At 19.5% G+C, this 22,638-nt stretch overlaps 4 protein-coding genes across 4 annotated transcripts; all 4 read right to left on the bottom strand.

Moving 5' to 3' along the window:
- Positions 1-1,323: 1,323 nt before the first annotated feature.
- Positions 1,324-12,636, bottom strand: SRAE_X000079300 (Carboxyl transferase domain and Biotin/lipoyl attachment domain and Carbamoyl-phosphate synthetase large subunit-like, ATP-binding domain and Carbamoyl-phosphate synthase, large subunit, N-terminal domain and Biotin carboxylase, C-terminal domain and Single hybrid motif domain and Rudiment single hybrid motif domain and ATP-grasp fold domain and Acetyl-coenzyme A carboxyltransferase, N-terminal domain and Acetyl-coenzyme A carboxyltransferase, C-terminal domain and Biotin carboxylation domain and Acetyl-CoA carboxylase, central domain and ATP-grasp fold, subdomain 1 and ATP-grasp fold, subdomain 2 and Pre-ATP-grasp domain-containing protein; the record flags this gene model as incomplete). The annotated part of the gene is made up of 3 exons (XM_024645180.1): positions 1,324-7,770; positions 7,824-7,998; positions 12,461-12,636. The coding sequence occupies 3 exons, from the start codon at positions 12,634-12,636 to the stop codon at positions 1,324-1,326; spliced, it is 6,798 nt and encodes a 2,265-aa protein (XP_024510664.1).
- Positions 12,637-14,852: 2,216 nt separating this feature from the next.
- SRAE_X000079200 (Hypothetical protein) lies at positions 14,853-15,544 on the bottom strand (the record flags this gene model as incomplete). Its single annotated transcript, XM_024645179.1, has 3 exons — positions 14,853-15,017; positions 15,134-15,251; positions 15,321-15,544. 3 exons carry the CDS (start codon positions 15,542-15,544, stop codon positions 14,853-14,855), a joined length of 507 nt encoding a protein of 168 aa, XP_024510663.1.
- A 43-nt stretch (positions 15,545-15,587) lies between these two features.
- SRAE_X000079100 (Hypothetical protein) lies at positions 15,588-16,120 on the bottom strand (the record flags this gene model as incomplete). Its single annotated transcript, XM_024645178.1, has 3 exons — positions 15,588-15,758; positions 15,826-16,056; positions 16,109-16,120. 3 exons carry the CDS (start codon positions 16,118-16,120, stop codon positions 15,588-15,590), a joined length of 414 nt encoding a protein of 137 aa, XP_024510662.1.
- A 467-nt stretch (positions 16,121-16,587) lies between these two features.
- On the bottom strand, positions 16,588-17,285 carry SRAE_X000079000 (Hypothetical protein; the record flags this gene model as incomplete). Its single annotated transcript, XM_024645177.1, has 3 exons — positions 16,588-16,761; positions 16,958-17,075; positions 17,146-17,285. 3 exons carry the CDS (start codon positions 17,283-17,285, stop codon positions 16,588-16,590), a joined length of 432 nt encoding a protein of 143 aa, XP_024510661.1.
- Between the last annotated feature and the right edge of the window lie 5,353 nt (positions 17,286-22,638).

The following is a 22,638-nucleotide window of genomic DNA, read 5'->3' as shown; positions in this document are numbered from 1 at the left end:
TTGGGGATTTTTTTTTTGTTAATTGTAATATTTATTAGTAGCAAATTGATTAACATAAACTTTGAAGTATTAGAAATAGATTTTTTATTTCTTCTTTATAATATTTTTTATAAATAATAAATTCTATTATGATTTATACTAAAGATTAAAAATATATTCATTAAAAATATTTCAATGTAAATAGAAAATAATTAATATGACCTTAAAATTGTGAATAACTTTTAATTATTTATACAATAATTATTTTGGGAATAAATACGTTAAAAATATGATAAAATTATAGAAAAAATTATTTTTATTACTAATTACATTCTTTAAAATTCCAATACCTTCTAATTCAACTGAAATTCACATGTTTTTTTATAAACAATTTATGTTTTTTTTCTTATTAAAGAAATAAAGCTTATTGTTTAAGAAACAAAATATTATATTTTTAATTGGCTTTATTAAAAATGTATTTTTTTTTAAACTAAAAATTTTATTTTTTTAAGGTTAATATATTATTATATATAAAAATTTATTTTCTACTACGAATGCACTAAATATTGATATTTATTAGAAATATAAAGTATTTATTGAAAAATAATCGTTAATAAATTATACATCACTTTTATTTTAACTAATTTTTATTTCCTTATAGTAATCATATTGAAGAATAATTTTTAAAAGCTAATATTTTAAGTATGGATAAAAATATACTAATAAATATTAATTATAGTTTAATATATTTACTGAAAATTTTATAAACATTGTTTTCTTTATATTTAAGCACTATATAATTTTTTATTTATTATTTGAATAAAAACAATAATACAATTAATTATTTTAAATATATAAAAAATATGTTAAAAACAAATTTTTATTTATCTACACAAGAAAAAAACAATAACATTTATGAATGAAAATTACAAAAAAGAAATATTTAAATCATTTAGTATAAATATATTAATTTAAAAAAAATTCAAGTATGTAAAAACTTGTATTTTTTTTAGATATTATTAAAAAATTTTATTTAACTTAATCATTGAATATTATTGAGCATTTAAATTATAATGATCCAACCCATATCACAAAAATAAAGATTTTTGCGAAAATTTTCTACATTGACTAGACGTGGGTTGATAATTAAAATACACAAAAAAAAAAGATTATTTAGTTTTTTTGATATTTTAACAACGTTGGGTAGAATAAATATATAAAAAATGTATTTGTTATTTTCTAAGCTTTTTTTTTTTATTAAACTGATTATATATTTATATAATTCAATTAGAATTTCATTGTAATATTTATTTATATATATATATATGTATCTTTTTGTGTTAATTATTGACTTAGTAATGTTAACAATTCATTTTTTTCTGTGTCACTAAGTGTATTTGTAAGTAATATATTTTTTAAAGTACTCATTACAACTGTAGAAGACACTTGTCTCATAAGATTACTCATCTGTCCAACTTGTTTATCTAAACTTGAAGCATTTAACTTTTCTGCGACATTCTGAATCACACGTCCTAATGAGGCATCTTTAATATATGCCAAAAATTCTGATGTTTCTGATTCAAAAAATTGATACAAATTTTTGACATTTGATATGTTTCCAAATTTATAACTAATATAATTATTGGCAAATTCAATTCCTTGTCCTAATTCATCTAAATTTATTATTTTATCTTTACCATTATGAAGAACATTTTTAACAAACATCTTTGCCATCCTGTTAATTGCAACTTCTTTACATAAATAATTATAAAAATAATTTCTTGAATTTTTAAGAGGTACTACATCATGAATAGCATTTTGTGCCATTAGTCTTACTGTTGTATCATGCATATCAGCAAATTTAACACTTGCAGTTTTATATACTGGTTTTAAAAATTCTCTTCTTTTCTTTATTTCATTTAAAATTTGTCCTTGTTTATATTCTAAATCACCATTTAATGTTATATCTGCTAATTGTTGATTTAATTTTTTTAATTTTGGATCATATTTATCCATACATGCAAATAAATCTTTGTCACGGAATTTTATTTCACAAATACCTTCTGGTTCTAATACACCTCCACGTGATTCAGGATCAGCAAACATTTTTATACAATTTTTATTAATATTTGTATCAACTACAGCCCATGCTCCTCCACGTAATTCTCCATATGGAGGAATATAAACAATAACAGGTTGAGTATATGCATGTAATGCATCAACAATACATGCTCCAAATTTCAATATCATTTCAAACATATCTTTTTGACCACCACTAAATCCACGAATATTTGCAATCATAATAAGTGGAAGATTTTCTTTATTAAAATCATTAATAGCTTCAGCTGTTTTATATGCAGAATCAGGATACCAAACTTGTCCAGCTTGCATAACTACTTTTGTTTGTGAATCTGCTGTAGCTGGATCAGCAGGTATTTCACATTCAACAGTCCTTGTTTCAACAGCAACAACACCAACCTGAAGACCACATAATCTAGCTCTACCAGCAATAATTGTTTTAGCCCATCCTGACATAATTTCATCAAATGAATTTGTATCAAATATTCCAAAATCTTGTTCATTATCAAGTAATTTTCTTGTATCATATGGTGCTTTTGATGCTCTAAAACCAACTGTACGTTCTTTGTTATCTGGATGAAGTAAAGTTCTTGGTATAAGAACATTTTTTTTAGTTGGACAATATGATATCCATGTTAATATTTTTTTTAAACCATCTGAATCATTTTTTGCAACAGTATGTGAAACACCATTATTATACATAATTTGTGTACCACCTAACTGTCCATTAGAACTATAAATTTCTCTACCAAGTAATGAATTTAATGCTGGTGCACCAGTTAAAATAAGATGAGAATTTTCAACTTGACAAATACGACGACATAGCCTAGCAGCATATGCTCCAATACCAACAGCACGAGCTGTAACTAAACAATATGTTGGTACACTATTATATGCTTCACTTGTTTCTCCTGCTATTAAACCTGATCCAACAAGATTTTCAACACCAATATCATTTTCTTTACCAACAACAGCTTCTAAATATCTAATATTATCTTTTGTTGAATATTTTACTTGTGACCATACATCTTCTGAGCAATTATCAAGTGTTAAACCAGTATAACCATCTTCAGGTTTATCATCATTTATCCATTGAATTTTTAAATTTTTCTTAACATCTTCAGCAAACCCAATTCTTGCACCGGAATTAGCAGATATATATATTCTAGGCATATTAAATTTACGTGAATATTCAGAAGCTTTAGCATATACCATATGTTCTTTCATTGAAAATGATCCCATTTTATATGTTATATCATTAGCAATAACAATTATTTTTAATGGTTCTATATAACATTCTGGTGTATATATTTCAATTTCCCATGCAATCATTCCAACATTATTTAATGCATTTAATGCTCTATCTTCAAGAATTTTTTCATCAACACATTTCTCAATAATACCCTTTTCATTTAATATTAATTCATAAGCTTTTAAAAGTGAACGTGCACTAAAATTTTGTGCTTTCATATTTCTAGCAATAGCCATATCTTCTAATGCCTGAATATATCCAATAATATTAGATGATTTAAGTTCACGCCAACGTTCAAAATTTGCATGTGCCAATACACCAGGAATATCATAAACATATGTTGTATTTAATTTACCAGCTAAAAATCTTTTTCTTTGTTGTGTAGCATTTTCTATAAGACGATGTTCTTGTAAGAAATATTTATTATTTTTGAAAATTGTTGAATCTAATGGAACAAATTTATCTAAATCTTTTTGAATAAAATATCCATCATTATCTACTAAATAGAAACATTGATCATATGATAATGTACTAATAAAATTATAAAAAACAAATTTTCCAATAACCCATTCATTATGGCTAAATTTCTTTGTTTCATCATCAACATCTTTTAATGGTATTGGGAAATTAAGAACTAACTCAACTTCTGTAACTTTTGATTTACATAATACATCATAATTATTTCCAATAGCATTTTTAAATGCAGAACTAAATAAAGTAAAAATTCTATTTTTATATATTTCATTATTTTCATTACTATTTTTTGATCCAAATAAAACTTGTTTTTCCATATTAATACAAATATAAATATGATTGCAAGCAACAGTAACTGTTTGACTTTTATCATTAAATGCATTAATTCTTATTTCTCCAGAAAGAGAATTAACAATATCACTAAATTTTGATGTTAAATTCTTTATATTAGCATGTGAATTTCCAACACAATCAGAAAGTAAACCTTTAATTAGATGACGAGCAAAATATCTTGTTATTCCTTTATTATCATTTTTAAAAATTAAAAATGGAGATGATTGTTTGGAAACAATTTTTGCAGTTTTTGGAAGTCTAGAAAGTTGTAATTTCTCATAAATACCAAATTCTGTGTTAATATATATTGGTTCATTATCTTTTCTAAGTATCATACAACCACCAATTTTATCAATTTCATTTCCATTTGGATCAGAAGATTGAATAATTATTTTTTTTATTTCATCAATATCTGTTCCTTTATCAGAATCATTTATAATATAATGTATCTTTCTAGGATCATTAAATTCATTGACAAAATTTGTTACTTCATCTTTCTCTTTTATAATTAAATCTAAATCACTACATACAACAAAACCATACTCAAATTGTTTGGTTGTAGATATTGTTTCATCTGTATTTTCAATATAACGATATAATGAATCATAAGGAGTCAAAATCAATTTGATAAATTTAATATCATTATTCTTACTGTTAATAATTTTAATTGATTCCTTGTCAACACAAAATGTTGATTGAAGATATAATTTAATATTTTCTATATTACAAATGTTATTATTAAAAAATTCATTATCATAAAGTGTAGATTGTTTATAAGTAGAGTTAAGTGTTTGATAAGCATATAAAGCAAGTTTTTGTGCTTCATCATTAAAAAGATTTGAAACAGCTCTTAATGTATCTTTTAATCCAAGAATAACATCCTTATCAAGACGTGATATAATTTCAATAAGAAGTAAATTTTTAGCAGTAATTTTTGTATGTGAATAAATCATTCTTAATGCTTCATTGGCATTTTTTACTTGATTTTGTATTAATGAAACAGCTCTATCATAAGTAACACCTTGAAAATATAATTCTGTTTTGAGATACATACTAAGTAATCCTTCAACAAAAAGTTTTATATTACCATTAAGTCCATTCAAGAATTTCTCACTAATTTTTATTAATTCATCAAAATTTGTTTTTTCAATTTCTAAATTTTTTGGATCAACATTACTAAGATGGCTAAAAATAATATCACGAATTTTTTGTGCTTGAAATTTATCACCTCTTTTTGCATGTTCAAGATTATCTTTTTGAACACGTGGTATTCTACTTGCTACAGCTGAAAATGACACATCAAACATATTTTTTGGTAAGTTATTATCTTTCATTACTGTAAAAAGATTATTTACAACATTCTTTATTTCATCTTTAAATACTGTTTCAGGAACTGAATATCCTTGCATAACATTATAACAATATTGTTTTAATTGTTCATATTTATTTACAAGTCTTGTATTTGAATGATATCTTTCTTTTTCAATACTATCCCATTCAATCATTCTTCCCTCAAAATCTTTTGGTTTTGGTGCACATTGATCACCTTGATTTTCAAGTTTAGCTATTAATGTACCTGGAAATAGTGTTTGTCCTGGTCTAGCAACATGAATAAGTGTTCCACTTTGTTTTCTAACTTTTAAATCAAGTACCATTTTCATTGATTCCATTTCTGCATATGATTCATCAACACTAACTTTTTCACCATTACCTTTTATAAATCTTAATAAACGACCAGCATTTGTTGATCGAAGAACTGATGGATCATTTTCTTTTTCAAAAATAACTGTTGATCTACCAATTGTAACTTTATATTTTTCAAGATCTTCTTCTAAATAACATGTAAAAGCAATATCTGAATAAGTTACTAATAATGTATTATTTCCAAGTTCACGAACTTCTGTTCTACATATAGATCCATTAAGATATACAACAAAATTAATAGGACCATATCTATTAACTAAAACACTATATTTAATATTGTCATGAACTAATTCCATTTGCCATGTTTCAGTAAGATCAGATGTAGGTAAAATTTGCCCACGTTCTATACTACTTTGATATTGTGAAAAAGCATGTTGTATTTTGGCATATCCAATAACAGTAGCACCAAATGCTAAATTAACATGTAAAGGTAATATTTGAACATTTTGAACTTTTGCAGCAATTCTTGCATCTAACCATGCAGTATTAAAACGATTTTGTTCAAAATCATCTTCTTTCAATAATCCAACAAGATATTGTACCTGAGATGCAAATGTTGCTCTTAATTCTAATTCTTTTAATGCACAAAGCATATTTGATATAGCTTCATGTCTAGTTGTTCCTTTAGCAAATAAATGTCCAAATTGTGAATCAGCAAATTCATGAACTTTACCAGTTGATGAAACAGAAAAGTAACCCCAAACATTTTGATTTGATTGAAAATTTAAAACTTCAACAGAACCTGATGCTGGTGTAAAACCTTCAGCTGGATCTTCACTTGTAATTCTAGCAGCAATAACACATATATTTGTTTCTGTTTTTATTTGTTCTTCAGGTAAATTATCATCACCATATCTATCAAGACCAAAGAAAAGTCTAATATCAGTAATTTTATTTAATGGTACACCCATACCAACTTGAAGTTGAATAGCTGGAATATTAATATTAGCAACCATTTCAGTACATGGATGTTCAACTTGAAGACGTGGATTAAGTTCTAAAAAGTAATATTCTTTGGTAGCTGGAACATACATATATTCAACAGTTCCTGCACTAACATATCCAACTTTTTTAGCCATATTAACAGCATCTCTTTGCATATTATAAAGTATACTTGATGGTACAATACAGGCTGGTGCTTCTTCAATAATCTTTTGACAACGTCTTTGAATAGAACAATCTCTTGTGTAAATAGGTATTACATCACCATACATATCACCAATTAATTGAACTTCAATATGACGTGCATTAATCATACATTTCATAAGAAAAATTGGACTTCCAGGTACTTCATCTTGTACCTTCCTAAAACCATCAATAAATTCTTGATCATTATTACATTTTCTAATTCCTTTACCACCACCACCTTCTGATGCTTTTATCATAACAGGATATGTTATATTATTCTTTTTTAATGATTCTAATCCTTCTTCAACAGTTCTTACTGTTGCTTCTTCATATAATTCTTTTGGAATTGTTACTTCTTCATCAATATCATCTGACAATGGTAATTTTAATCCATTTCCAGACCAATCAATAGTAGGTACACCAACTGTTTGAGCAATAATTGTTGAAGCAATTTTATCACCCAATGCAAACATTGCTGTAGATGGTGGTCCAATAAAAACTATATTATTTTCTTTTAATTGTTTTGGCAATTCTGGATTTTCTGATGCATGACCCCATCCTGCCCAAACAGCATCAACATTATTTCTTACAGCATGTTCAACAATCTCATTAACATTGGCATAATTATTATTATTAGAACCAGCTGGTGAGAAAACACAATAATCAGCCATTTTTAGATATTCAGCATGAGATTGAATTTCTTGTTCAGTGGTAAGACAAATAAACTTAATAATTCTATCATCTTTAAACAATTGCATCAACAATTTGCGAATAGATAGGATACATTTAACAGCAGCAATTCCATTTGTTGCAACTAGTACCTATAATAATATTAATATTAATAATATAAAAATATTATAATTAAATAATTTACTTTTTTAATGACCCTAGCTTTTGAGGAATCACGAACAAAACTTGCAACATATTCTTCAACAGTAGAAAAAGTTTTGTTATGTTGATTCACCTGGGTACTTAACGATATACCTTTTGGGTAGCAGCTAGTACGATGAGTACTTATTTTTGGTGAATCTGGCATTGCAACGCTCAGCCTATAAATAAAATAATATTTAGATGGTAAATTTAAAAAAAAAAAAGTTTTTTTTTGATTATATGAATGTGTCAAAATGTCAAATAAAATCTTAGAAGAGTATTAAATACTAACATTTTAAGAAATCAATTGTGTAAATAGATATTTAAAAAAATCTTATTAACTGTAAATAATATTAAAATACAATTTAATTTTATAATATGATGTATAATCAATGATTAATAACAACATTTTTATGTTATCATTTTTTTTAAAAATTATAATTAAGTAACATTTTCATTAATAAAAATAAAAAAATATGTTTTAAAAATATAATATTATCAAAAAACGTTGTAGCAACTTTTTTTTTAATAAAAAAATATTTAAATGGCGCAATAAGAATCTAAATTATAATCACTAAAGTTAAAGTACACAAATATATATAATTAAACAAGCTTATAATCTTTCAACAAATCAAAAGTTTTATAATTAATCGTGTTTAAGAAATACATTTATATATTTATATATAAATGTTATCACAAAAATATATAATAACAATAGAAAAAAAAATAGGTAAAAATATAATTGTGAAAAATTATAATGTTTCAGTTTGATCTTATCTAAAAAATTTATTAAAATAGAAACAAGTAAGTGATCAGATATATCACCAAATAGAATAGTACATATTAAATTAACCAAAATATATTTTAAAATTAAGTAGAAGTTCATGATTATAAAGATAAAAATGCATTTTTTTATGTTGAAAAATAACAAATATTTAATATTAAATAGTTAATTATGAATATTTAACTAATTTTTTTTTAAATATTATACTTTATATCTACATAAATATTTTTAAAAATTAACTGTTATATGTAAAAAAAATTTTTTTGATAACACATTTAAATATTTAAAAATAAATACTTATCATTTAGAATTATTTAGTAATGTCTTTTAAAAAAAATCTTTTAAATATTAGAATATATTTTTTTTACTTAAAATATTTTAAAATAATTATTAATTTAATATATATATACAAACTTTTTCATAATTCATAAAAATGTAATTTTAGTATTTGAAGTAAATTATAAAAATCAACTTAATATCACGCCATAAGGTAAAACTTCTTATATATATATATAGATATATAAATGGCTACATTTTTTTCATGGCGTGATTTACAATTATAGATATGCAACATTATTTATTACAATAAAAAGTAACAATGACAAATAAAGAATATTATGTAAAGGTTAATTAAGTATATATGTGTATATTAATTATATCCTATTGAAAGTATAGAAAATATTAATAATATTAAGAAAAATAAGAAGATTTTCATTTTCTATAATCATTCTAGGTATTATAGTAATTTACAAAAGTATATATTATTAGAAAGTATTTTAGTTAGGAAACAATAATTATTACTAATAAAATATAATGAAAAAGGAGCTTTTCTTTGAATGAATATTTATAAAAGAATGTTAAATTTACAATTTGTAGTGTAACTTTACGAATTAGTAATCAAAAAGAATTAGTAGGACTTTAAATAAATATAAAATTGGTTCAAGAAAAATAGACATCAAAATTTATATGACTATGACCTTCATGGTTGATAAGACTTTATTAGATATTTTTGATGACTATCCTTATATATCTTTTTTTCTTTTTTATCATTTTTTTTTTCTTCCTAAAATACATATTTCCAAATGTATAATATTTATCAAAAATTATTTATATACTTATAAATATATAATAGTTAAATTTAATTAGTAATAATTTAAAATTAGAGAACATAACATATTTTATATAAGTGTATCTATAAAATTTATACATATATACATATATATAAATATATGAAATTATTTTATATTATACCATAAAAATAATATAAATTTATTTTTATGAATAATTTTTTTTTTTTAATAATCATTGTAAAGTTAATATAAATTGGTAAATTTTTATAAAATAATTAAATTAAGGATTTTATTATAAAAATGTTTGTATTTTAGAATAGTTGTGATGTATGAAATGACAAAATAGATATTATACATGTATAAGTTATATCAAAAGAAATTATATATATATTTTCTAGGTCATTATGAAGCGGCAGCAAAAGCGAATAAAACATACGTACAATAGTAAGTCGCAAGGTATGATATTATGCAAGAAGAGGCAACAATATCAATACCGATGTTCATGGCCGGGGGATTCAAGAGTATGCGTGTCCTTCTACCTACTAACCATATAACTCTTCATTATACATTTTATTATGTTAAAATTAAATAAGATTGATGGATAACGATATGATCAAAAAAATTATATATAAAAGTAATAGATTATGTATGAATAATCATTAAATAGATTCAATTAAATGATAGCTTTTTTAGTAAAAAAAAAAAGGTTAGCGAACTTTTTAAAGTATCTAATTTAATAATATAAAATAAATACATTTATATACATTAATTTCTAAAATAAATATTATATATAATCTTAAATACTTTTATCAGTAAACTTTGAATAACACAAAAAAAAGATCATACCATTTTGATAAATAATGTTATCACTAGAAATTTTTATACCTGTCAATTTTTTTTAATGATAAGATATTTTTACAATATAAAAGTTAAATTATTCTTTTATTTCATTGATATTATTTTTCAACGAAAGCTAAATGAATAATTCATTAAATAAAAATATTATGATAAAAAAAAGGGTAGACAATAGAAATATGATAAAGATCATGTAAAATGAAAAAAAGGCCTAAATTTTTAATCAAAATTTTTGTAATATAGAAAAATGTTAAAATATATAAATTAACTAATGGCATAATGATATCTTATATATAAATATATTCTTTTTTATTATCATATTATTATTTATTAGTTATCAAATCAAAAGAATAAAAATAATTTAATTTATGTATAAATATGTCTTAAAAATCACCCCATATTTTAAAATTATAAATTGTTAAATGTAAAAATGTACTTAAAGATAAAAATTTTTTTTTACCAAAATATTATAAAAGTATATAATAGGTAAATCATTTTTAACAAGACCTCCTTTATTTAGTTACTTAAATAGGGTTACAAATTTTGTTATGGAAACACCTACGTCATCTTGACATTAAACATAAAAAAGAAGAAATCATATCATATGAAAGAGTAAAGTCTAATTAAAAATTATCTTTAATTAAAATAATTTTTTACAAAGTATTAGTATAACATACTTTAAAAATGAATGATAAAATAAATTAATATAAATTATAAAATTATACCAACAATTGAGAGGTAAATGAAATTATCAAAATTCTTTTTAGATATATAATCATTATTAAAAATAAAAAAAAGTTTTTTAAATCTTAAAATATTTAAACAAAATATATTATGGGAATATTTTTATTAAACATAATGTATTATTATTTTATCTTTTATCATGATATATATATTTATCTTATAATAATAATAATAATATAATTTTAAGAAACTTTATTTTAAAATATTTATAAAAAGAAAAGAAATGACTCATGAATAGAATATTTATTAAATCTCTATAACTATTTTATAAAATTTTTTCAAATATTTCTTTTTTAAATAAATTTATATTTCCTTATATTTTGATTTAAATTAAAAGGATTAGTAGATTTACATAATAATCATTATTTTGATTTTCTTTTAAATAAATATATATATAAAATATTTTAACAATAAAATATATTATAGTGTATATAAATAAAATTAAAAATTATATTAAGAATATTTATATAAAACTTTTTTTAAAAACATTTAAAGTAAAAAGATTTTTGACAATTACAATTATAATTTTACCTTTAATTGAAGATAAATTTGATAAATTAAAAAGATAAGTTTAAATTTGTAGCAAAGGTCAATTCAATTTTTGATTGGTTAAATACCCGAAATCATTTTAACAAGTCTGGTCTTTTTGTAGAAGATATCAATTGATATATAGTTATGTATATTTAATTACATATTAATATATATATATATTTTTCATTGTACAATCTCATTCCAGAATGCGCAGATCAAAGAATATATGAAAAAGTGAGTTAATAAGTAGGACAATAGCCAAAGGTTTACTAAACTTCTATATTTATAATTTTTTTATTTTACAAAAATATATTTTTATCATGACATTAATAAGAAGTTAATTTAAAATATCTATATGCTTTAAATTACAATCATTATATTGATGGAATTATATATTATTTAAATAAAAAATAAAATTTAATTATAAAAAATATGATGTTGATAAAAAAAAAAAAGAAAATGTTTGAGTAAATGTTAAAAAAAAAATCTAAGGCAATAAACCTTAATTTAATTTACAAACTTTAAACATAAATAATTATACAGTTATTAAACACATATTGTTATAAACAAGTTTGTTTTTTTTTTGTTAAAAAAAAATTAAACTAAAAAACACGTTTACAAAACATTGAATTTTTAAATTTTGTTATAGTATATTACCTTCTTTTGAGTGTAGTATCTATTATATGAATATTTTTTTGTCTGGCATAATTCCATGTTGAAATTATTGTTCCATGTGATAATCCAAGTACTTTTCTATTATCTTTTAATAATTCAATGTTAAAAATGTCATCAGTTTTATATGGAAAAGGATATGTTGTTGATAATTTCTCCATTACTTAATATTTCAAAATATCTTATTTATAACAAAAATTTTCTTTTCTTTATTCCTTTTCCTATCTACAAAATCAACTACCATTTTATTGAAAAAAGGATATTTGAAAATTTATATCAATAAAAAAAATTTTGTTTTTAACTATTATAAAAATATCCACCTTTTTTTTGTAAAAAAAAAATTCCTAATATTATATATTTTATAAAATAAAATTTATAAAATATTGTATATAAATATCTCTCTTTATCTTTAAATTAAATATCCTCTATATAAAAAAAATTCTTTCTTATGTCATTTTATAAAATATCACTTTTAATTATATTAATTTCTTGTCAATTAAAATGATACTGATTGTAATAAAAATAAAATTTATAGATGTATTAAAAATTTAATAAATCATTAGAAATAGAATTGCTAAAATGTAAAATTCTTCAACATCTAAAAATTTTTGCTAAAAACTGATCTTTGCAATAAGAAAAGTTTCTTTTTGTTAAAAATTTATATAAACGTTTATAATGACAAAAATTTTTGTTCTGTTACTTACGTTATACTGTAAAAGAAAAGATTAACTTTAGAGGGTAAGATTGCTTCATTAACTGTGTTATCAGATAAAAATGTGGTGAAAGAAAAACATAAATAAATCAGGTGACATAACTTTATGGTACTTTATTATTTTTTTTTATTTATAACTTGTTTATAAAAAATTAGTAAGTTTCTAAAAGATAAATAATTAATTTTCTTTTAAATAAATAAATTTTTAACAAAATCATACAAAAGTTTTGTCATAAGATTCATTAAAGAAAATAATCTACTTTTCCATTTTTAAATATATTATACATATTCTGTTATAATTTCTGTATTATATATGTCAATAGATATTATCATTAATTATAACTTATTATATTTCTTGATAAAATTATGTATATATTTTTATCATCATTCAAAACATTTTATATAAGAATAATCAATTGATGAAGAAAATAAATAATTTATATATATTAGACTAAAGTTAAACAATCATTGTTAAAAATTAAATTTTCTAACTTAAAAAAGTACTTTTGAAAAAGAGATAAATAAATAATAATAATCTTAAATTTATATATTTCAATATAATTAAAAAAAAATATTACCTTTTTTTTTATTTATTACAGTAACAAAATATGCAAAAAATGATTTTGATATGAAAATTTGAAAAAATTTAATATTGGATAACAATCTTTGATTTGACAATTACTATATACCATTTATAAATAGAACCAACATATAAACATAAAATAAATTGAAGTAATAAGGTAAAAAAAATATTTTAATAAAGATATAAATTATTAAAAAAAATATATATTAAAATTCTATCTAAAAATAAAAAAATAATTAAAAAATTAATATATATATGTGATTATATAATGTGTGAAAAATGAAATCATTATTTAATAAAGATATATTCTAATAATTAATATATAACCAAGGTAACAACAATTATTTTTTATGTTTTTGAATAAATATTAGAAAGAAACAAAATTGCTTTTACTTTTTATTGATTCTAAAAATAAATAATTATTTTTTTTAATCTTAAAAAGTTGGTATATTTGTGAATAAAAAAAATGTTAAACTTTTTTATTCTATTAATAATGATCATTGAATAGATAGATGTACTTTGTATTATAAAATGAAATAAAATTTTTAAAATAATTTATATTTTAAATTAAATTTAGAAAAAATTTAATGATTTTTAAATGGATCTTAAAAAAAATAAAAGATATTTATGATATTGATTATGAAATTTCTTAATCTTATCATTATATTTTAAATAAATTTAAAAAAAAAAATTACTTTAAACCAATGGAATAATGTTTGAGTGGTAATGTATGTACTTTATAAACTTTTTAATAAATATGTAACATATATCATATGTAAAATGCTAAAGGCAACTTAACTTTTACTCCTTATCATTTATTTTTAATATTAATACATTAAACGTTCATTTTAATATGTAAATCCCAAAATAATTTTAAAACATTTTTTTTTCTATCACCATTTTCATTTAATTTTATAAACATATTTAATTTGTCAAATAATAAAAATAAACAATAAAATTAAAAGAAATGATATTCGCCAAAGATAATTGTTTATCAAAAAAAAGTTAAAATAAAATAAATAAAAATTAAACATTTAATATTACAATAATTTATCATTTAATGCTAAAGAATTTAAAATAAATCAAATGACATTTTCATCACATAATTCATTGAAAAAAGACCATGAATAGTTGGTAGTTAATAGGAGAACAACAAAAATAAAAAGTATGTAAATTATAGAATAAATATTTGATTTTTCAACAAGTAACAATATTAATAATCCAAAAGATATTAATGTGAATATAATCTGAAAAATAATTAGAAAAAAAAAGTACATAACAATATTTAATAATTATTATATAAGATTAATATTTAATCTTAATTTTAATAATTTATATGTTTAACTATTTTTTTGTTACATACATTAAATAAAAGAAATGACAGGATTAAAAAATCATTATTAAAAATGATTCCAGCAAACATTACTACTGTAAAGATTAACCAAATCATTGAAAGTGTCCATAAAACAAACATACTAATCCTAATAAAATAAAAAAAAATTAAAAAAAAATTATTTTATTACAATTTTAAATAAATATTAGATACTCACAGTACTTCATAATGGATAAATAAGTGAATTTTTAAAATTAGATTCAATGTGATATCCAAAACTTGAATAATAGAAGTTATAAATTGTATTAAAGTTAGTATAGCTGCAGCTGCTTTACAATTTGATGTTGATTCTTGATTAATTCTTATATCCTGTATATTAATAGATTCTCTACAGACATTTTCATTTTTATTATAATTATTATTAGTAGTTTTTTTATCCATTAGAAAGTAATTTATATTTATAAAATATAATAATATATAGATGTTAAGCTGTTATGTCTTCTAACTCAGTACTTTTCCATTTTGCAGTAGCATAAATATAGGCAAAAACCAATAGCGTTGAGAAGTATAGAAGAAAACAAATTCCAACAAGTAGAGGAGTTCCTGTTGCAACACCGGCTGATGTCAATGCTATTGAAATTGGCCAAGCAAGAACCTATAAACATTAAAAAAAAAGATTTATTTATATAAATGATAAACTAAAAAAAAATAAATCAAATTACCAAAAATGCTACATGTGAATAAATAATTGATGGGCGATTGAAATGGAGAAAGATAAATACTATAACCAATGATATAATCAAAAGTAGTATTAGAACCATTAAACATGCACATAACCACATTGGAGTATAATAAACTTGTAAAGCATAAATAACACCTTCTGTCCAACCATGAAGCATAGCTATCCCAGTTTCACCAGCAATCAAAATAATTAATTCTGTTACCAAAATAGTCTTAAAAAAATTTATATATATATATGTACTTATTAAGAATATTTAATCATACCTGATAATCCATAGTTTTTTTAATAAAAAAAAAAAACAATAAATAATATTAATAATATATTTTTACCAATGTATTATTTATTTGCTGTTAGAGTAAAACAAATGATGTTGAAATATAGAGGAGATTTGCGAACTCTCTTTCTAAATATAAAATTTTATAATTGCACTTATATATATTAATATATATAATGAACAGTTAATAATTGAAAAAATATTGTCCTATAACAAGAGCTTCCTGGAAATTAGACAATAATAAGGTTATATATAATATATTTATAGAACCATTTGATAATTATTATACCAGGTACTGCTTGTCATATATTGTATTATATATAATAATTATAACAAAGATTTGATCATAATTTTCTTTCATATTAATATATATTAAGTACTTTGTTACTTTAAATAATTAATAAACTGTGTATGATTAAATTAACAGTTATTAAAAATTAAAAGCTGTTATCCCTTATTTCATTCATTTTAAACCATTACCCGGTAACATTGACTATCTAGATAGATAGAACCTAATATTAAAATTTGAATTAAAAGTGATAATATAATTGTTAGTAACCAATCTATTGGAGAAGTTCCATATACTGCAATATCATTTAACCATATAAATGTAAAAACAATATGAAAACACCACATAACTGACTAAAAAATTATAAAATTAAATAAAAATAAAAGATAAGAATTAAAAAAAAAAATTTTATACAATGATATATCTAAAAACAAAGATAAAAAAGTTTAGTTAATTGTAATTTTATAAAAAAAAAATAAAATAAGAAGACATACAAATTAATAATGCCTAATGTTAAATAAAAAAAATATTTTTTTTTTGTTAACTTACAGTTGATATCATATGAGGTATTAACCATTTTTTTACATGATGTGCCAATGCAAACATTGCTAAAATTGTTGATAAAATCATTGAAAATGACACAATTGCAGCAATAATCATAAAAATACTATAAAAAAAAATTTGTGTAAAAATAGATTAGTATAATAATAAAAGTGATATTTAAAATAATAAATTACCTTGGTTCTTGTTGGACACCATATCTATTAAATGAATTGCTTTGTGCAGCAATTACAGCTAATGAAGATATAAAAATAACAATTGAAAAAACTAATTGTATAATTATAACACTCCAGGTGGAAGATTTTTTAGATAACATAATTTAATAATGTAACTGTATATTTTTTTTTATTTAGTTGATTATTTTCTAAAATATAAATTTTTATAAATTAAAAATCATTTTTTGTTCTTTCTTTTATAAGTTAAAAATAGAAAGTATGAAATATTACTTCCTCTTATTGTTCATATTTAATTTAATGTTAATAAAATATGATAATGAAAAAGAGATATAAAATTTTATTATAAAGTGTTTTATATAAATCAATCTTAAAAATTTTGAAAAAGAGTTAAGTAATATTGATGTTAAAGAAAAAATTTTTATTAAGTAAAGGTAAAACTTTTGTATATTTAAGAGTTTACATTCTTTTGTACAAGATTTTTCTATATTTTTATATTAAAATATTTTAATATAGATTATTTAATCACTTATATACAAATAAATTGTATTAAAAAAATAATAATAATAAAAAGTTTAGAGATATATTTAAAGGTGAAATTTAATATATTATATTGTTGATAGAGATAAATGTGTATAATTGTATGTTTAATTTTTTTTTAAATATTTATGAAGTATATGTGTTAAAAGATGTATGTATTCTATTAAAAGTTGAGTAAAATATATCAAAAGAATGATTGAGATATATACATTGACAATATAAATGAGGTAAAAAATATGAGATTTTTTTTTGTTGTTATTATAATAATATAAAATTCCTCTAAAAAAATAACATGTTAAAAAAAAGTAATTAGTTTAAAAACGTTATAAATAACGGAAGTTCATTTTTAAAGTATAGAATGAAATATTTAGGAAAGATAAAAAAAGTTATTTTAATTTTTTTTTTGCTTTTAAAAACAACTTGTTTTTTTGAAGATGGCTTAAATTTTTATAATGAATTTTAAAAAAAAAAAAATGGTAGTTTATGTAACAATTTATCTTTTCAAGATTTTGGTTTAAAAAAAAATGACTTTATAAAGTATTATTTTATAAATTGATAAAAAAAAATAAAAAAATTTTAAGAAAAGATAATATTTATTATTGAGAAAGTAATGGATTTTTGTGAAAATGATAGTTATATAAAATTTTATAACTACAATGGAAAAGTATCTTCTTTATTCTTAAAGATTTAAATTTTTAAAATATATAAGTTTTGGCATCTAAAATGATAACCTGGGAAAACATACATATATATTTTATTCATGATTCATTTTAACTCTGATATATTTATATATATATATATATATATATATATTTATTTACATATATATGAAACAAAAAAAAACAAAGATATTCTATAAATGATACTAAAATTATATGAATAGATGAGGAAGTATAAAATAATGTATAAAAATATTCAAAAGAATAAAAAAATTTTCATAAAGTACATAAACTAGATATAAATTTTTATATTTAATTAAATATATTATTATAATTTTTATATATATATATTGATAGTATAATAAAAATATCTAATTGAGAATAATTTATTAAACTAAAATTATAAAATAAATTATTATTACTACTATTTTATTTTGTAATTTTTGGTCATTTTTAGTATTAAATAAATTTTAAAAAATTAAAAAAAAAATAGATAATTATATGTAATAAAAATATTAATTAATGTTATATATTTTAATATAAATATACATGATCTTTATATGTAAAAAACTTTTTATAAATTTAAGAATAAAAATAAAATGATAATTGTAATAATATACCTAACTCCCATATGAATATTTATCAAGTATCTATAACAAAAAAAAAGAATATATGAAAGAAATTTAAACTATTAAGTATATCAAATGTCTTAAATGAAAAGATAAATTATTGTATAAAAATAAAAAGACCCATCTTGAAGAAAGAGATATTTTTAATGCATATATATATATATATATTTTATAATGGTACACAAATTGTAACAACCAATATCTAAACAACTGTTGTAAAAAAAAAAGTTGGTATAATAAAAAAAATATATCAACTATTTAAATATTTTAAAAATAAATTAACTTTTGTATTATATGTATTACTTTTTGAAGATAAAATATATTCTTGATCAAAATATAATGGAAAAAAAATTATATTATAAAATAAATATAAAGGGTATTAACTATATATTAGATAAAAATATATTTTATTCACAATAAAAAATAATGTGTACTATGGTTAACTTAATTTGCTAATTCAAAATATAAAATTGTGTAACTTTAATTATATTAAAAAACATGAAATAAATTTTTTATACTATTTAAAATACTGAAATACCTAAAATATATATTTAAAAAAAAATTACTATTCTTATGTCTATTTTAATCTAAAAAAATATATAAAATAATAAATATCTTTTAAAATATTCAAAAAAAATTATAATTGTTTTTTAATTAATACTAAAATTTAATATAAATATTAATATATACTAAAGGTTAATATTTTACACTTATATTAAAAAAATATAGTAAATTATTAATATATGTTTCTACTATTAATATAATATATTAATATAAAAATTATACTATCGAAAGATAGTGTTTTTTTTTAATAATTTTAAATGCATATAATTGACATTGTTAAAATTATTATTTTAAATGATAAAAAAAATGATAGACATTTAAATAAATCTTCTCAATGATAAATAACTATTAATAAAACAAAATATTTTGAATGAGGCAAAGAAAAAAAAAACTTTATAATATAATAGTGATAAAAATATTACAAAATAATAAATAAACATAACTATTCATCAAGAAATTGTTAAATTGTTTACAAAATAATTTTTATAAAATAAGAACATTTATAAAGTTTCGCACACATATCCTATAAGATGCGTGTAAAAATTTAAAATACTGAAAAAAAAATTAATGTGATTATAGTTATCAATTGTAGTAAAAATTTTATTTTAAGTTATTAGTTATATTTAACAAAAAAAAAAGTTTTTAAATAAGAAGTAAAATTAAGACTAAAATTTTATACATTGAGTTATATTATATTTTATTAACAAATTCTTTAGTATACCAAAATTATTTATAACATTTCCTTAATAAATGTATACATAATTCAGTTACTAATACATATTTTAGACAAAAAAAAAAGTCGATGGATCATTATATGTTTCTATATATTTACATAATTTTTATACATATGATATAATCTTTAAACATATAATTTTTCATTATATTTTATTTATAAATTAATATTAATATTATTATGCTTTACCTATAAATAATAAAAAAAAAAAAGATTTTTTTACAAATATATTATTATATTATCAAAAAAAAGTATATTAATTTTTAGTTAATATTAATGATTTAAATAAAAAAAATAATTAAAAAATTTTTATCTTGAAATCAAATATATGTATATTATACAAATTTTATGTCTTCAGTGAGAAAAAATATTGTAATATTAGAAGTAGCATATAAAGTACATCACATCACTTATAAAAACAAATTTTACTATAGATAATTTTATAATTTAGTAATTATTTATATATATATATATCTTATAAATAATATATACCATTTTCTTTACATCTATCAACACAATAAAAATATTTTTTTTTTACTTTTATTTCAATTTATTACTTAATGTTAGATTATTGAGTAATTTTAATAGGAAATGTAAAAAAAATTTCATAATAAAATGTCAAATTGCATATAAACATTTAATTTTGTCAAAAGTTAAAATAATAAAAAAAATGTGTAATAAAAAATTAAAATTATTTTAAAGTTTCTAGTTTGTAATAGATTAAATTAAACATACATAAATATTTCTTTTATAAATAGTTAAAATGAATGTAGTTATTATAAATCTTCCATTTTCTAAAAATTATTAGTGTATTTAAAGTTTATTATTTTTGGAAGTATAAAATTAAAAAGTTACTTTTAAGTAGTTTATTCTGTATAATAGAAAAAAAGTTAATTCTATGAATAGTAAAAAAAGAAATATGAAGTACAATTGAATTACATACAATATAAAATCATATTAAATTTGTATGCATATTATGTTGACTAACAAAAAAAATTCTTCATAGATTATAAGAATTTTTTTAAAAAATTTAAAATAAAAATGTAACGTTATAAAAAAAGATTATTCCAGTATTTTTAATGAGAAATAAACAAAAAAAAGTATATACAAAAGAAAAATAAATTTTATTTTATATAACATAAAATTATAAAAGTTCAGTAATTTAATATATTTTTTAGTTATTTTTGATACTAAAAAAAATAAAATGTTATTTTTATTTAATGTTTTCTACACATTTTTACTTAATTAAATTAAAAAAATATATATATAAATAAAGAAAACTTAAAACTAAAATGATTAGATACCATTCTTATTTCTTTAAAAACGTTTATATAGACTTTGGATGAAAAATAAATATACTCAGTTGTGTTAAATATGAAGAAAAAAATGATTCATAAAAAATATGAATAAAGGATCTTGCACTTTTTTGTGAATATATAACTACATTTATTTAGAATATATGTCAAAAGAACTTTTTACACAAAAAAAAAAACATTAGTTTGTCGTCAAAAAAGAAATTACTTCTAATGTGTAAGAAAAATTATTCAAAAAAAAATAAAAAACATTTTAAAAGATAACTATTTATATATCACTTTTTCACTCAATAACTATTTAAAATAATTATGTATGTAATATTTACAAATGTTAATTGTTAAATATCATAAATTTGTAGATAAAAACGATGGTACTTAGGTGGGTATATGATAAATATACAAACATAAATTTATTAAAAATATGTCTTTATATTAAAAATCGGACAAAAAAAAAATTCTAATTTCTTATACCACTTTTTTTAAGTTTTTTAATCAATTACGAGTAGAAAAAAAAAGACATTATCAAGATAATCATTATCAGACTAAAAAGTAAAGGTTCCCTTATACTTACAAATGAAAGTAATTTAGTAATTAAAAATATATGAAAACATTTGTAAATATCTTAAGTTTTCTATTTATCTATCAAACATATTTCATTTATTATACTTTTTGATTTATTTTTATATGTAGTTTGATTTTTACTACAACAAAAAATAATAATCTCAAACACAATGTATCATTTCTTTTGTAATTTTAATATATGTTAAAAATTACATCTTTAAAATATTTAAGTGTAAAATGATACAGGAGAACTCAATTAATTTTACCACTTCAAAATTCTAACAAAAAAAAAAAATTCTTTTTTTTAATAAAAAAAAAAGAATGTAAACATTTTTTTTTAAAAAAAAAGATTCTATCACAACAATTACATAAATTTTTTTTTTACCTATAACTTATTTACATCCTACTATTTCAAAAAAAATCAAATACAATAGACATCAAAATATATATATATATATATCATTTTTCCTAAAATTTCAAAATATTGTCTCACCATC

The sequence above is a fragment of the Strongyloides ratti genome, assembly GCF_001040885.1.
Source record: "Strongyloides ratti genome assembly S_ratti_ED321, chromosome : X".
NCBI lineage: Eukaryota > Metazoa > Nematoda > Chromadorea > Rhabditida > Strongyloididae > Strongyloides > Strongyloides ratti.
Note: the sequence above shows the minus strand (reverse complement) of the source record. Positions and strands in the feature narration are given on the sequence as shown.